Here is a 17,019-nt window from a genome sequence, read left to right on the forward strand (position 1 = left end):
CTGCAGCCGCTTGCTGCTTGTAAACACACACAGCTGGGAGTTTGCAGCGCAGCCTGTCGTCTGTTTCAGGGAAAGTTTCTAAGATTACCAGCAGCTGCTGCTGCGCCGATCACATCAACACGTTTCAGCTTTAAAGCCACAGAAACGATTCGCATTCATGTTACTTCCTGTGTCTGGAGTCAAATCGGGTGGAAATGAAACATTTTCTCCACCAAAAACAAAACATAAATTGTGTGATGTCGCTTCTGTATTTCCACATAATATTGTTTCCTCATGATGCCATCTATTTTATGAAGTCCACCAGTTCCTCCTGCCGCACAGCATGAAGTGCTGCCACCATTTGGCAGCACTTCATTTTGGATGTAACCAAACACTGAACTTTACAAGGCCATGTGATAAGTTAGAATGTTACAGAAAAGTCTGTTCATTTCAGAAATCTGATTATGAAGAGAAACAAACTACATAGATGGATGTTTGGATGCCTTTACTTCTGTTCATTATGATTAGAGTATGAATATGATTTTGCACTTGCAGTTACTGAAAAAAAATACATTTAAAATTATAATCTTACATCAGATCAATAAAAAAAGATTTTCAAAAACAGAAATATGGAAGTATGTTTAACACCAGCTAAAGAAGATGCTTTCAATATGACAAATAAACCTCATCAGAAAGTATTTCATAATTTCTTGCATGTTTTTTTTAATTTCAGTTTAATAAATCATAAGTCATGTTTCCAAACATCAAGGTCAAACTGCAGTCTGGCTTCCTGTGCTGCTGCTGTTGTGTTATTGGCTTCTTCCTGGCTGAGCGGCCTTTCAGCCCACGCTGGTGCAGGACTTGATCCACTGTGGAAAATAACGCACATTGCTCCGGGATTGATTCACACATTGTAGATGCATTAATGGTTTTTCCTCTTGAGTAACTCAGAGAAACAAAGAGAACAATGGCATGATGATTGGGGAGTTTTTCCAAATTGTTCTCAAATTTACAGAATGTAAATATCTGTTTTGCTAAATTCCCCGTTATCTTGTCTCTGAAAGTTTACAATGTATCGTCTCTGGTAGGAAGCGTGAATGTTCATACATATCCCGACATGATTAGATCTGATTCTGACATGGTCAGAGGCTTAATGGATAAGTCATGCTTCCCTTCCCTGTCTTTGAGCTTTTCCTTCGCAGTGCAGCACTTCTTGGCGAAACAAAGACAAAAACAGCAAAGTTGTGCGGCGGCTGGCTTGCCCAAATGCAGCATCTTCTATTTGCAATGCACACACCCACATGGATGCTTGTATCAAAGGACTGTGAACAGGACTCGCACACAAACCGTGTCCTTGTTCTCCTGTGGAGGAGGGAGCATTTGTAGCTTGTGGATCAGCAGGGAAGCTGTCCACTGAAGAGCAGAAAAGGTTGAGGGTTGAAGGATTCATGTGATGAAAAATAAAACAAGGCAGCTCGGACAGAAAGGCGAGCAGAAACACTGAATGCATGTGCAGGATTGTGCAGCTAAATATTGAAGGTTATGTGTTGGATATTTTATCCTTTTCTTTGCTGAAAAATTGGATTTTTTGCCATCATCCAGGGTGAAAGCTTCAAGATTTCTGGTTTTCTTACTGATTAGTTAATCATTGCTCTTGGTAAATTTAGCCTTTTTTTCCCTTTCAAACCCACAAATTAACATTTATCCCCCAAAAATGACCTCCATGTGCTTTTAGTGAAGATTTAATTTTACAGATTTTTCCACTGATTCCCATTTGCACCATGTTCCCACCATAAAATATGACCGATTTTGATTTCTTTAGGTCAATTTTGCTAATTCATACCAACATTGTGACATTCCACACATTAAACAACCTTTAAATATCCATTTATGATTTTGTTTGGTTCTTGTAAAGTTTCTTTGAGTTTTTAGAAAAGCACAACACAAATAAGATGCATTGTTATTATTATTACTTAAACTCATATTGGTTTATTTCTCTTTGCATGCAACTTAATAATGGACACACTCATAAAACAGCTTAAATCTTGTTTAAGTTAGTAATTAGCTTTTTTCATTTGTTTTGTTTTGGCCTTAAAAATCACACACAACAGAATACAACGGCAGTTCAAAGATATGATACAGACTTAGAATTTATTAAAAAGAAATTTGTCTTTTGGTGAAATGTTTAAACATTTTAAATATATACAATTGATGGAAAATAAAAAGTTATCAAGTAATATATACAGATATTAATCTGTAACAGAAACTTTTGTCTTATTTTTAAATGACGCTCTAGCGCTGCCCTTAAGATAAAAGTATACACAATTCATGTCCAGAATGTGTGGGGTCTGCAGAAATGTTAGCTGCCCTTTTTATGACTCTTGACCTTTTTTGCATCCTGTACCGTGGAAAGATCAAGAGTTTGTACTCGCAAATATTTGACTTTTAAATCTCATAAGTTTACATGATTTTTCTAGAAAACTTCTGAAATTATTTTCAATTCAGTTGTATTTTTTTCTCGCAAATCTTCAACTTTGAAGCTCGACTTTTGGAGCTCACAAATGTCCTTGTTTTTTTCTTGACATCTTCTGAACGTATTCTCAGAATGTCTGAGTTTCTCAGAATGTCTGAGTTTCTTGGCAGATTCTGGTTTTGTATATCTACAATTACCCTAATACGCCGTTTTAGATTTGTGTGTCAAAAACGAGGTAGTTTTGTTTACGTCTTATTTTTGGAGTGAGCTGGAGAGAAGAAGTTAAAGGTCAATTAAGAGGCATTTGTGCGCTCCACATCTGATTAAAAAACAAATCATGATGCAAATCAGTGCAAATAAATTAGCAAAGTAAACATTAAAGCAACATTAGTCATGTTGGAGAGAAAATCATAATTCGAACTGAAGCAATCCAACAATCAGGTGGCGACTAGAGCTATGGAGCCTAGACTTCACACAAAGCGGGGAGGAGGGGGGTGATAAGAGCATAATTACCCCCGCCCCACCCTGTCTCGCCCACTCTGACACCCAATAATAAAACTTTGATGTGCTCCTCTCAAAAAGTAGCAGCAGCCACTAATCACAATTGATTGCAGCCACTTAGGCGAGGCACACTCATCATCTCCAGCTCTCTCTGGGTGGGAGTCGCTCCCTCCGCCAGCGGCTGGAGAACTAAAACTATTCAAATGAAATGTGCCACGAGAAGCACAGATTAATCAGGGGGGAGCAAAGAAGAAGAAAAAGGCTGGATGAGTAAAACAGGCGGCGTCAGCAGAGGTGAGGAGGGGAAGAAAAAGCCATTAGGAGAAGAACAGCGAGCAATCTTCTCGAGTTTTGTTTTAAAGTTTTCACCACAAGTGTTACGCATTATGAATCCGCAATTATAACAAATGGGAGCTTTGAGAGGCCTTTTTTCAAACAGCTTGACTCCTAATTGTATAGAAACATTTTAAATATCTTAAATACTCTTTATAAAGGACATTTAAAAGATTTAATTGGAGTAACCAACCTCATATTTATGGCATTGTAACATATTTCTGGTGAATTGACTATTTTCTCCCGTCAGTCAATCTGATTTCCAGTGGATTCCTGGTTTTCACTGAGTCTTGGGACCAAAACCACCAACTAACAGCTAAAATCAGCAAATACTTGAGACTCATTGATGGGTCACCAAATTTACCTCAATACGCATTTAAATGCACAGTAGAAGTTGTCTATGATCTTCTTCGTTTCTGGATTAGAGATTATGCGGTTTATTGATGAAACGTCTGGAACATTTGTGGTTTGATCCACAATGACAAAATCACACAAATAGTCTGAAAAAGAGTCGCAGCGTTTTCTGTTTGAATTAAAACACGGAGATAAAATGAGGAGTGAGCATGTCGTGCTTCCCAGACCTCTGAGGTCTTTCAAGTTTTCCTTCAAAATATTTTGTGCTTCACAAAAAAAATGTAAAATCTACAATATAGACCAATATTCCTTAAATTTGGGATGATTAGGATTTACATTCACAGAAAAACCTGTGAATACTGAACTGATCACATTTCAACTTGCTCACATCCTCCTGATCGCTTCACCTTTTAAACAGACTTTTCACATTTGAATGAGCTTTACAGTTGTTAGCCGTAGAAATCAGTACATTCCTGACCTCTGAGTTTGGATGGATGTCTCTTATCTGAAGACCTCACTCTGTCCCTCCTTTGTCGGCCATCTTTGTCGTCCCACTCATGTCATCAGATATGACAGAGCAGGAGGAGGCGACCGGGACAGAAACGAGTGAAGCAAAAGGTCACCTTTTCTTAAACGCACACAAAACCCAGGCAGAGATGAGTTCTGGTGATGTAACGACGAAGGACCGTCTGCAGCGTCTCCCTGCCCGTCTTCGCTCGTCCTCATCCCAAACCTTGAACGGGCCGCGACCTTGTTTTCTAAATGTTTTTATTTATTCTGCTCATGCTCGCGTTATGATCCAATATTTAGAAGTGACACATAAAGGGATTAGAGAGAGGAGAGGAAAACGTCTTGATGAAACAGATTAAAATCAATTGTTGCAACAACAAACGTTTGATTGGATTAAAAATCCATTTTAGTTGTTCGAGGTTGAATGTTTGGAATAGGACAACAGATAATGGGAACTTTAATTACAAACCTGGCGATGACAACAGAACAAAAGACTTTTGGTGTGATAGAAAAAGTGCTTGATCTTTGGCTAATTTTTCTGAATTTGCATTCTGTAGTTTTTGTGAAAGTTTCAGGTCAATGTGCAGAAAGAGAGAATATCAACAAAAGCAGGTGATTTGACTGGTTAGCGTTGACAGGAGCCTGTAGTTCATCTCCCAGCAACATTTAAAACTCAACAAACTAATTTCTTTGCAGCATTAAATGTTTCTTGTCTGTGTCCATTGACCATTTAATCAAACAAATTGGAATAACGAAAATAAATTAGCTTATTGGAAACAGTTTTGAAAAAAAAGTAAATGTTTTGATAAGTTTTTTGCGCTAAGATGAGTTTTTTTGGTTGTCTCAAAATTAGTATACTTCACAAAACCTGCAATGCAATTATTTTATTTTATTTTTTTTTTTGCATCTAACGAATCACGTAATCAACAACCGGATGATACTACTGATGAAAACCATGAAGAAGATGACAGGAAGTGGGAGGACCATGTCTTTCAATGACTTATTGTGTGAACAAACTAATTCATGTGTGAATTTATTTGTTTTTCTTATTTAATGGGAACAACTGAAAAAATTTTGTGCACATTTTTGGTTTGATTTTTCTGCATAGTTCAGGACATCTTTGCTCCACAGATTTGCTGTTGGACTTGGGGTTTAGGAGCAGCCTGGTTCTGTCCACTTTAATCCAACCTAGAAAGTCCGGTTTGTTTGGTTCGGTTGAATTGAACTCTGGTTCAGTTTGAATACATGTGCGAACTGCTTCAAAAGCAGAAAGTGGACTACAGCGCAGGGCATTCTGGGTAAATCCAAACAAAACAAAGGTGGTAGCCCAGCGCTAGTAAGAGAAATGACTTGTGGTCTTTTGCCAACAACAAAAGAGAAATCGTCCAGCCTCTAAAGTCTGACGCCTCCATTTTGTTTCCGTCTGGTGAAGAAGGAAGTTGCTCTCAGGGTCTTCAGAGGTTTTTGTTGTTTCCTTCAGAGGTTGTTGATGCAGCGCCCCCACAGGCAAGGAGGGGAACAGGTTCCTTAAAGGGTTTGGATAGGTTGACTCCGAGCAGAGAGGACCAATAGACTTTGGTTCCAATAGAACTGGGTCGATTGGACTATCTGGAGAGAAAGCTGGCTGGCCCACCTCATGAGCTTTAGTGCACTTCTTTTTAGTCGTCTTTTGCTGCCTTGGCGATGTTTCGTCACTATTTTTGTAATTTTTTTTTTTTTTTTTAAATTCTGGTTGACAGGAAATGTTTCTCCAGGATTTTATGACTTATGGTTTGTCTTCTGACCCCAACACTGCTAACTGAAATGAAGCCCGCAGCATAATGCCGCCACTTTATACCTAAGTGCGGAGGTCATATTCTTCAGGAAAGGACTTTTCCTGAAGAAAAGTATTTTTCTGTTGCGGGTTTCAGAACATTTATTTGCTGGTGATATTATTTACAGCCATCTAAAGGAAATGTGTTTATAAATGCATTTAAATCGAGGGAGGGAACACTGCTGTACTTCACTTAGTAGCAGAATCAATTTTAAATGGATTTCCAGGCACTTTTCTAGCAGCAGCTTGTCACAAAGACACACTATGTTCTCATTTCTCTACTTAAACAAAAATCTTCCTCATATCAACAACGGGATTCCCAGAAGAACTGTAAATCTGTCGATGGATTTACTCAGAGAGCAGCAACATTCAGACGGCAGCTAAACTTGTAAACTTCGTTTTTTTTATTTTTTTGTGATTACCTCTTCATCCTGCATCACAACATTTTGCATGTTTTCCCCACATGTTTTAAAGATGTGCTGCAGTCAGAGGTTTAAAAGTTTAATGTGAAAAACTGTCATCAATCATTGAGCTAAATGAAGTTTTTGATGATGAAGTCATTAATTCAGACGCATGCTGATGCGGCTCCGGATGTTTTATGGAGCATTTATTTTATTTGTAATAAAATTTTTGCTTTCCTCCTCTAACAGGACGGTCATCTCTGTGTGAATCTGGTGGTTCAGTGAAGCGGCTTTAGCGGATTGCGACAGAACATAAAGCGATCTTTCTCAGTCAAACATTTTGATTCCATGTTGTGCGTGGATGAACGATGACCTGCAGACCCTCCCCTGCGATGCTCTCTCTCTCTCTGCCTGATTAACTTTAATGAAGGCTGCTAAATACATCTCGTTTCTCTCGGATTTGACCTTGGATCTCATTAATTTCATTAAACTTTTGCACCAGGAAGGAAAAGTCCGACTTGAAATAAAAACTGCCGTTCTGTTCATTTGGGGTTTTTTTTTGTTTGTATGTTTTTAAAGTGAATAAAAATCAGGCAGATTTGCTGTGCAAATGCAGGATGTTTTAATTGACCCTTAGCTCAAATTGCAGATGCAGGGAGCTTCACACCGTTGCGTCAACCTCCTTCTGTTCACTATTTGTGAAATTCTTGTGCAGACATGACCCAGCAGTCTCGCCGACTCCTCACATCTGCTGAAAGGTGCTTTTTGTTAGAAGCATTTAATGATTCAGACTTCCAGTGGAAGCGGGTCGGGATGTGAGCGGGTCAGGGTGCACAGAGCCCGCAGTCGCTGTCAGAGCGGCGGGAGACGGGCAGCTTTCATCGCAGCCACATGTTGTCTTCCTGCATTACAGCTGATGGAGCGGCTCAGGTCGGCGGCCAAACTGGGTCAGCTGGGATGAAAGGGACCGCACGACTTCTGAGTTGGTGAAGGGCGGCCAAGGACGAAGCTTCTGTTCATGGAAACCGCGTCTGCTTGAATATGCAGCATAGAGAATCATAGTAGAACTGCAAATATGTTGTTTTTATTTTGCTACAGCGGCGAAATTCAGGCAGAAGGTAAATGGAAGCGATCGTAGAGTTTGGTTGTAATTCCAGTAATTTTTTGAAGAGGAGCATTTTTACTACGCTGTGGTTTTTATTTTTACTTGAGTAATGTTGTGTTTTTACTCTTACTTGGGTAACATTTCTGGATTTTTTTACCCACTGAATGAAAAACAAAACATGTTTTAACCAAAAATTCACCAGACACTGAAACACACACCTGCAGTTTCTCTTTTTGTTTTTTTGTAATTATGGTATTTACATTAATTATTTTTATTTTGGTCTTTAAAATGAAAATAATGAATTAATAGTTAATGTTTTAGTCTGGTACTCTAAAGACTGGACTAATGATGGTGTACTTTTTAAAAATTAAATGACTAAAATTTTGTTCAGTTACTCAGTACTTGATCATTTTTATACTTGAGGAATTTATTGGATGGCTACTTTTTACTTTTGATTAAAACTAATGTGCAATTGAGTCGAGTCATTTAAATATTATTAATACAATTGACATATAAATGAAGCCAACAGCTGAACATGTGCTGAATATTTATGTATCTAAATGAGTCAGAGGAGAGCGGATCAATCCAAAATATCCATAATATCAAAACCAAGTCGGTATCAGAGTGATGGTAAGATCAATACTTTATTTCAGATTCAGTTTTGAAATTTTATGTTGTTTTTTTGTATTGTAGTTTCTCAAAAGTCATATTTTGCTCCGATTTCCTGTCAAATATAACTTTTGCTCTTTATTCAGGAAAAGTGCACAGAAACCTGTTCTGTTTTGCTATTGTTGCTGTTTGTCATTTTAATATGTATTATTTCTGCACCTATAAACTGTTTAAACAAAATAAATCAAAGGAAAGAAAATTACCATAAAGTCAGAAATTTGAAGAAAAGTCAAACTCTGATTTTATTTTCTTGCTAACGAACTGGTGTCAAAAATATTCAGAGATGATTCCACAAACAGTGTGTCTTTGTGGTGCATTCAAGTAAAGCTGGTAGTCTGGATTGCCTAAATTATCAGAACATTTTAAATGTCGGGTCCATAAAGATCATCAATGACTTTTTTACAATGTGGTTTTGTTGTTAAATAATGTATTCATCCATCTGTCAAGTTAGTGGTTATGCCTGTTTATCTTTAATTAATAAAAAAAATAAATAAAATCTCCCAATGTATATCTACCACTTTTTATTTGTTTCTGTTGATTGATTGAATTATTAAACAAAATTAACATTTTTGTTTGGAAACTGACAAGAACTGGCATTTTGTGTATTTTAATTTCTTTCTCGATACCTTTAATATTAAGGTAATTATAGCAAGTTGCATTATTTCACATTCCTTGATTAACTTTTGCATTTCTTTAATAATCCTGTCAATTTCCCTGCTTTTCCATTGGTTTTTGAGATCAAATCGTCACACTGGAGTTTATAAAACCTCAATCTCTGCTACATATTTAATTTATTTTTAATTTTTTTAAATTTTTCTTTCAGCTCTGAAAGACGCGCGCTTTCAGCTGGTGAACTTCTCAGACAACGAGCTACGGGTGTCGCTGTCTAATGTCTCTCTGTCAGACGAGGGTCGATATGTTTGCCAGCTCTACACAGACCCCCCGCAGGAAGCCTACGCCGACATCACAGTGCTAAGTACAACATCAAAGCACTCACACACACACACACACACACACACACACACACACACACACACACACACACACACACACACTGCCAAAACACACGCTTTCAGCACACGAACACACTGCCGCTCAGAGTTACAGGTCGGCGGGAGGTAAAGCCTCTAATCACGCTTCGACATAAAGTGCATTCACATGGAAAACAGAAAACAACGTGACTGCATGCACTGCCTTCATTGTTTGGTGTTTAAATGCTTGAAAGGAGCAATAACGAGGTCGCACGTTGGAGTAAAAGTGATGGTTTCTCCACGTCATGACCCCATTTAAATACAACACATCTTAATTAAATACCAAATCTGATCCGAGATATGATTAAATCTGTTGTTCATGAAGGAACTTGAGTTTTCCTGGTATTTTGTGAAGCAGTGAGTCGGATCGCTTTACGTGGTTCCTTCATACTCACCTTCAGTACCGTGGAAAAGTTTTAAACCAGAACTTCCCTGAATCTGACTCTGACCTAAACTCAGACATAAAAAGAGGATCTCACAGAAAATCTCATTCAAATCCTTTTAGCTAACGACCCGAATTCATTCATCAATGGAAATGATGAATAACGACTCCAGAAAAAGCAGAAAATTAAATCAAATAAACACAACTTTTAATTTAATATCTGAAAAAGAGGTGGCAAATCGTACTTCTTATACTCCTTATTTATATGCCTGCTTGATTAACATGAAATCCATTTGTTTTTGTCGCTGTTTAATCTGCAGATGATTCCCTCCTGACGTGAACCAGTCAGCTGTTGCATAATGACAGTTTGACCCTCAGAAAGTCTTTTGTGTTCAGGCTGGGAGTGTTTGACTGAGACGGTTCAGATTTCACACACAAACCTCAGAGTGACCCCTGAGCGTGTACTCTGATGATCAGACCTGTTCCTGTTTGTGGCGTTCTGAGTGACTCGAAAGGTCAGCTGTCATCAGGAGTTTCTGCCGACACGCTTGTTAAAGAGCGGCGCCGCTCTGCCGGTCCACTGGATCAGCTTATACAGGCAACTACCTATCCAACCATTCCTCCAAATCTTGGGGGAAACATAGGATTAGAGCTGGAGTATTAATGATACTAGTTAACATGCTATTGTTAGCATTTTAGCTAACAGTAGAATGTTAAACATGCTACGTATCCCATGATTCCTCTAGAGTTTGGAGGAATCATGATCATGATCTGTGGAGGGTCTGTGGGATTAGATCTGGAGTATTAACTCCACAAGCTAACATGCTAACGTTAATATTCTAGGTAAGGTAATTTCATTTATATAGCATATATTCAGCAACAAGGCAATTTAAAGTGTTTTAAATGAATTAGAGGGAATACAAACAAAACAACAAAACCATAAGAGAAGATAAACATACTATGTATCCCATGATTCCTCCAAATGATGGAGGAATCATTTTAACTCTGTCAGCTAACAAGCTAACGTTCCATTTTAGGTAGCAGGAGAATTTTGCACAGACTACATATCACATGATCCATCCAAATAATGGAGGAATCATGGAATAAGATCTGGTGTTTTAACAACACTAGCGAACACGCTAATGTTAGCATTTTAGGTAGCAGGAGAATTGAAAGGATACCACGTCTCATGATTCCTCCAAATTTAACTGTGGTGTGAGTTTGTGGAAACAACGTCTGTTCACTTTGTCCCGTCCCAGTTCCTCCAGGTAACCCGGTCATTGAGTCCAAGGATGAGGTGCTGAGCGAGGGCAACGAGACGGAGATGACCTGCACCGCCATGAGCAGCAAGCCTGCAGCCACCATCAGATGGATGAAGGGAGATAAGGAGCTGAAAGGTGGGGGTGAAAACACATCATCACTGCTTCAGGCTAATATCATATGTATCTGGACACAATCTCAAACAGCCAGCAAATAGAGTTTTATTGTGTGAATGCTTTAGGGATTGACACTGAGTTTCTGTAGTTTTCTTTTTTGTCTACTACATTATAAACATACTATAATACTTATAATATAGGCATTATAGATGTAGGTTATTTCTAGTTAACTTGCTATCGTTAGCCAATGTATTTAGGTTACATTTTAGCTTATATAGTGAATGTACTAAGTTAATGTTGGTATTCATGCCAGGGGCATTATTCATGCTACTGTTAGCATCTAGCTATTTTATTCGCGGTCAATTTAGATGACAAACTATTATCGTCCTTTGAGTGAATTGTAATGTTCATCAATATGGTCGTGACAGCAACTGTGCTAACTTTAGCATTTTAGCTAAGATTAGCATTTTAGCTAATTGTAGCTTATACACAGCAGCTAGCATACGACATGAATTAGGTTAATGTTAGTCAACATGCTAATGTTAGCCCAGATTATTATTGCTGGTATATTGTCTCATATAAGCTTTGTAGGATATTTCAGAAGCTTGACTGTGCTCAAACTTGTTGTAAGAAGTCAATGTTACATGCAGCCTTCAGCACTTTAGCTAGGATTAGCATTTGATCCAATTTTACCTTTAAACTCTACTATTTTAATACCAGATGGACTAGATGAATGTTGACATGTTGAAAACTCAACTTAGTTGATATCTGTTAGCATGAACCATGGAGTTAGTATCCATTCAGGTGATAGTTCTCATGCGACTATTAGCATTTTAGCTAACATTGACATTTTAATTATCTCTGGTTTATACACTATTAATACGATAGGAGAAAGTGAATGTTAGACTAAAGTTTTAGTTAATAAAATTTTTTTAGCAAATTGTAGCATGTCTCCATACTAGATGGATTAAGCGAATGCTAGCCAGCATTTTAGCTATGAACAGAATAGCAATAGCCAATTTTAGAGTATGTTGTTTTTTTATATTTTAGATGCAGTAATTTAATCCCAGTCAACACTCATGTTAAAATTAACAATTTAGCTAATATTAGCATTTTTCCTAATTTAATTCAAGTTTTCTTACTACAATTGATTCTACTACTGAAAAAACAACACAGACAAATTTAGCACACCAAAAAGGATGTAATAAAGTAGTATTAAAATAAAATAGTGTTTGTTTTTTTATTATTATTAAAAAGCACTATAATATAATGGTACACAGAGATTCAAATGGAATTTTAAAAGTCTCATGTTTCAATAGTTTGAACGTGTCGGCGGTTTTGTTGATTGATCATAAATGTGTAAATAAAAGTTGTATACCAGAGGTTTTGAACATAAACAGCTTGTCGTAGTTTCTCCGGCAGCCTGCAGGAGTCTCTTTTGAGTCGCTCTTTGTTTGGCACCTTGTTTCTGCTCAGAGTGAAAGTACCTGGAGTTTTGCTAAATAACTCATCGCTGTCACGATCTTAGGTGCACGCAAGCCTCTCCACCACGACAAGGTGGCGACTCTGCAGAGAGGAAACATTCACACCAACACTCACTCATGCACACACACACACACACAAACACACACTCTATTAACTGGAAAGACATATCTTTGGTCTAGGTGGGTGAATCCCGGGTCCCCGGGAAAACCCATGCTAGCATGCTGCTATGCTAACAATGCTACCAAGTATTTTTAAATATGGGGTCTTTCACAGTCTCTGTCACTCCATCACACACAAACCCAGACACTTACACAAACACACACAGAAAATATACATTTTAGAAATATTTCTATCTAATCTAGTAAAGATTATGAAACAAAAAAATCCCAGTCCCAAATGCAGCCTGTGATATAGTTCCTTTCATTTCCATTTCTAGCTCAGACAGGCACAGAGACCCTTCTTTTTCTTCCGCTTGACTTCCACCTCGATTTGAATGGCCTTGTCGTTGATCTCTTTTATCTTTACATGCAGCTGATCGTTCAGCGCCGCCTGGTTCTGAAGCTCCTTCTTCAGGTTCTCCAGCTCGGTTTTATACCTGCCTTCATTGTCGTTGCATTTTTGTCTGAGGGTCTTGATCTCCTGCTGGAACTCATTCCTCTCTGCTGTCAAGTTGTTGACGTTCTCCTGCAGCGTTTGCAGCTGTTGTTGCAGGCTCACAACGTCGGTTTTCAACTTGGAGCTGATTTCCTTGTTGGAAGTTCTGACCACTTCCAGCTCCCTGTGCAGAATCGACTCGATCTCTTCACACGTTCCTACTACAGATTCAAGTTCTCCCAAAGTATTGGCCTGTCCTGCCATAGTAAGAGAGTAACTGATGTCATCCTCGTCAAACTCGTCTAGGGAACTGTTTGTGTCGATAGCTGTGTGATCCAGCATCATCATCACGTTCATAGAGATTGAGTCGTTCTGGTCCTTAGACTCCGTCACGATCATCTTGGGGTCGCTGTCTGTCTTCAGGCTCAGGTTCTCCCCCAGCGTGTCCAGCTCCAGTTTCAGCACGAAGACGTCCGGCTTGCACTCGACTACCTCGTTGGTGGAAAGTTTGAATTCCACCAGCTCTGGATGAGGATAATTTGCCATTTTTTCCTTAAAAATGGTCCGATCTCAGACGTGGAAAAGAACAGTCGCTTTTGGTGGTTCGACAAACCGCAATGAGACTTCAGAGATGACTTTAACATCAAAGGAACTGGTGTGACATCATCGCCATATGATGTCACAGTGCTGTTCACGCCATGATGTTCTACTTAGTCTTCTTAGTTTTGTTCAAAATCAGCTGTTATTTAGTGAGGCATTTAGTTCCTTTTATTTTTGACAATAGGTACATTACAGTAAAAAATGATAAGAAAATACAAACTTATAAAATAGACAGACAGTAATAACTAAAAAATCAGAAATACTTTATTAATCCGAAAGGGAAATTATGCCTGTGACAATAAAAAAGTTTGCTGCATTATAAATTGTCCCAGTAATTATTGCGATAAACAATAATATTGTTGTTTTGATAACATTTTCAGGTAATGCTTAGATGACATTACAATGCAGATGTGCCCACTTTGATTTTGATAAAAAATTTTACACCGTAACTGTGAGATATTTTAAATATCCAAAATAAAATACAACAACCAAAAACAACAAATAAAAGCGGAAATAAAAAAACCCCACAAAGCCGAAGCCATAAGTGAAATGAATCCTGAATACTCTAAACAAAATTACTCTTTCAACAATATTAATCTGCAGAATGAAAATCATTGAGTTCGTTTTAATTCATGTGATGAATTGATTTACTGCAACAACTTCCTGCCAAGAGTTGATGGAGATGCTGAGTGAATTACATGTGAATTATAATCTGTTAGTTAAATCAAGCTCAGCTTGTGATGATATGCTTATAAAATTTACTTTAAATGTCTAAGTCTGTGTTTTAAGTTTTATTCCATTTGAATATTAGACAACGTAGCAAATGAAGGTCTTTGGTGATGAAGTTTCAGGTTTAATAAAACAAAGTGAAAGCAAAGGCATCATACGGCTACAACCACTGATGTTTGCAACTTAAAATATCTCAAATAAACAGCATATTATAAAACAAATACACAGTTTTAGTCCATGTTTAAAACACGCTCATTTAATAAAACTCATAATATTAACTCCCTAACAACTTGTCTTCCATCTTACGCTCGTTAAGATGCCGTTCGTTAACACAGAGACCGGAAATTGGATTTTCAAAATAAAAGCATCAAACAACAAAACTGAAAGTTAATCTTAGATAAATTAAGTAAAAGCGATAAGCACCAATGAGTGATAAAAACAAATTAAGAAGTCAATTTGGGGTTATTTACATATAGTAATAACTATTGTAATTTTATTTTTGTGTAGATTACGGTTTAACCAGCTTGTCCTCATGATGGACCAGGCAATAAATAACGATAACATGAACAGATTCAGCACTTCTTCTGCCAACGCTTCTTAATTTCCCTTCGCAGCCATTAGAACGAGTCGTTAGCATTTCCTGTTTGTGTTTCCATGAAAGCCTCAGTGCTGTGTGGAGGTGTCCGCGGCTCGCCGCCCGGCGCCCTCACAGCCTGCATGCCATCATCAAAGGCAGCGGCGCTTCAGAAGTGCGGGTCGAGCTGAGGGAGGAACAGGCCCCCTGCTGGGCGGCTCCACCTCAGCGGCCAGCATCCAGCTCTGCAGAGACTTTCAAACAAACGTCCAATCAGGAGCTGAGCTGCAGGCTTCACAATGCGTCACATTAACCCCAACGCAGCACCAATTCGTCCTGCAGGGCGTGTCTTGGTTTTTTGTGTCTAGGTTTTTTCTTAGGGGGGCCACTGCAGTCTGAAATTACAACAGACACTGTGCCAATTATTTCTTTACCCAAACAAATCACGTTTGAGGCAGCATTTATGTTAAATGAAAGGGATATTTGTTGAATAGTGAGTAAAAAATGATGATCTCATGTATGTTAATAAATATGTCATGTCTGATTTTCAAAAAAATGAAGTTTAAACAACAACAAAGCAACATGTTATCAAACAACAAAAGAAGCTTTTCTGTCGTCTACTGACCTGCAGTGCAGACAAAAGTTTTTACAATACGATATGAACCAAGTGACAAAGATTTTCCCATGATAGCAGTGAAATAATCTGCCACGTTTTCATCAGTATTAGAGGATTGTTGACTTTAAGCATCCTCCTATTTCATGTTTTGTCTTATTTCAAGTGCCCTAAGATATTTGGACAAGAAACCAGACCAAAAACACTTGGTCAGATTTTGTGTTTTTGCATTGTATTAAAATGATTTTATGAGCTAAATTATGCAAATTTAACAAAAAAAGCGAAAAAAACAGGTAAATTCTTTCTGTCTGTGTTTTAAAAGCCTCTTCCTAAATGACACCGTCGGACCTCAGTGACGAAGCGACACTCGCAGGTTTCAGCTGAAATTCAAACCCAAAATATCTGAGAGGTTTTCCATCACCTCTGCTTTCATCTCCATTTCAAAACTATTTGAAAAATGGCAGTTTTATCACCTGCAGCACCGAATCCGACTCTGCTTACTGTTGCTCCCATAAAGCCTATTATTTAAAAACAGAAGAAGAAAAAAATCAGTGACTGTGCATTAGGGCGAGTGCATCTGTCTGGATGTGTAAGTGCATAACCAACGCAGTTACAGGGACGTCCTGTCACCTTTAACCGCCTCTGAGAGTCATTATTTTATCTGCAGACAGAATCCTAATCACAGCACAGACATTATCTTTCACTTACGTCTCAGAAAGTCTCGTCAGACACAATCAGGGTTATGAAATCAGGCGTTTCCACGGCGTCAAGGCGACGGCAGGGTCACGTGCAGAGATGGAAAGAGGATGAGTTTGAGCTTCGTTTGGTCACTGCGTGTCAGTACAATAAAATATCCTGAGAAGGTTTATGAGTAACTGGATGATTTAATCAAAGTAAAATAATTTTCTATCTCAGGACGTTATTGCATTAGGCTGAGAAAAAAAAAGTCAAGGAGATAAATCACAACATTTAGTTGCTGAAGAAGCTTGATGTTCATGGACTGCTGCCTTGCAGTATATTGCAGGAAAGTTAAGAGGAAGGAAAACATATTTAGCCTTTAGAGGGATTGCGAAGAAAGGCCAGTGGAGGAGATTGATCTGACGAGGCTCCCGACTGTTGCTGAGCTTCATGGAGGTGCTGGTTTCATTTCAGAAACGTCTGCAAGGTAATGTCACAAATCAGCAGACACTGCCCCAGCCTGTTACCTAGCAACCCAAACGGAACTCTACGCGTTACCTGGCAACCCAAATGGAACTCTGTCCGTTACATAGCAACCCAAACGGAACTCTGCCCGTTACCTAGCAACCCAAGTTGAGGGCCTAAAACAGCCCATTCTGAAATGAGCTGAAGCCAGACTAAAATCTCATTATTTAGACTTTAGACTCCTGTATTGTCCATTAAACTTACATAAAATGGAAATTTTGCTTTGGTAATGGCACAAAGACACACAACACAAACACACATCACAGTCGACACAAAAGGAAAAAATAATAAATG

General features: G+C 38.3%; 2 protein-coding genes across 6 annotated transcripts in view; one reads left to right on the top strand and one right to left on the bottom strand.

Moving 5' to 3' along the window:
- Positions 1-17,019, top strand: part of cadm1a (cell adhesion molecule 1a) — a 357,748-nt gene that overhangs the window by 273,665 nt on the left and 67,064 nt on the right. For all 5 annotated transcript variants that reach the window (XM_055046951.1, XM_055046953.1, XM_055046952.1 and 2 more), the window contains 2 exons: positions 8,962-9,114; positions 10,811-10,948. In XM_055046951.1, coding sequence (XP_054902926.1) covers positions 8,962-9,114; positions 10,811-10,948 — 291 coding nt within the window. The remainder of the gene's footprint in view (positions 1-8,961; positions 9,115-10,810; positions 10,949-17,019) is intronic.
- Positions 10,870-13,631, bottom strand: LOC129370759 (uncharacterized). Its single transcript, XM_055046957.1, has 2 exons — positions 12,306-13,631; positions 10,870-10,941 (listed from the first exon to the last, which is right to left on the bottom strand). Exon 1 carries the CDS (start codon positions 13,550-13,552, stop codon positions 12,845-12,847), a length of 708 nt encoding a protein of 235 aa, XP_054902932.1. The 5' UTR covers positions 13,553-13,631; the 3' UTR covers positions 10,870-10,941; positions 12,306-12,844.

Source organism: Poeciliopsis prolifica, unplaced genomic scaffold (assembly GCF_027474105.1).
Source record: "Poeciliopsis prolifica strain line A6 unplaced genomic scaffold, Auburn_PproV2 SCAFFOLD024, whole genome shotgun sequence".
In the NCBI taxonomy this organism is placed as follows: Eukaryota; Metazoa; Chordata; class Actinopteri; order Cyprinodontiformes; family Poeciliidae; genus Poeciliopsis; species Poeciliopsis prolifica.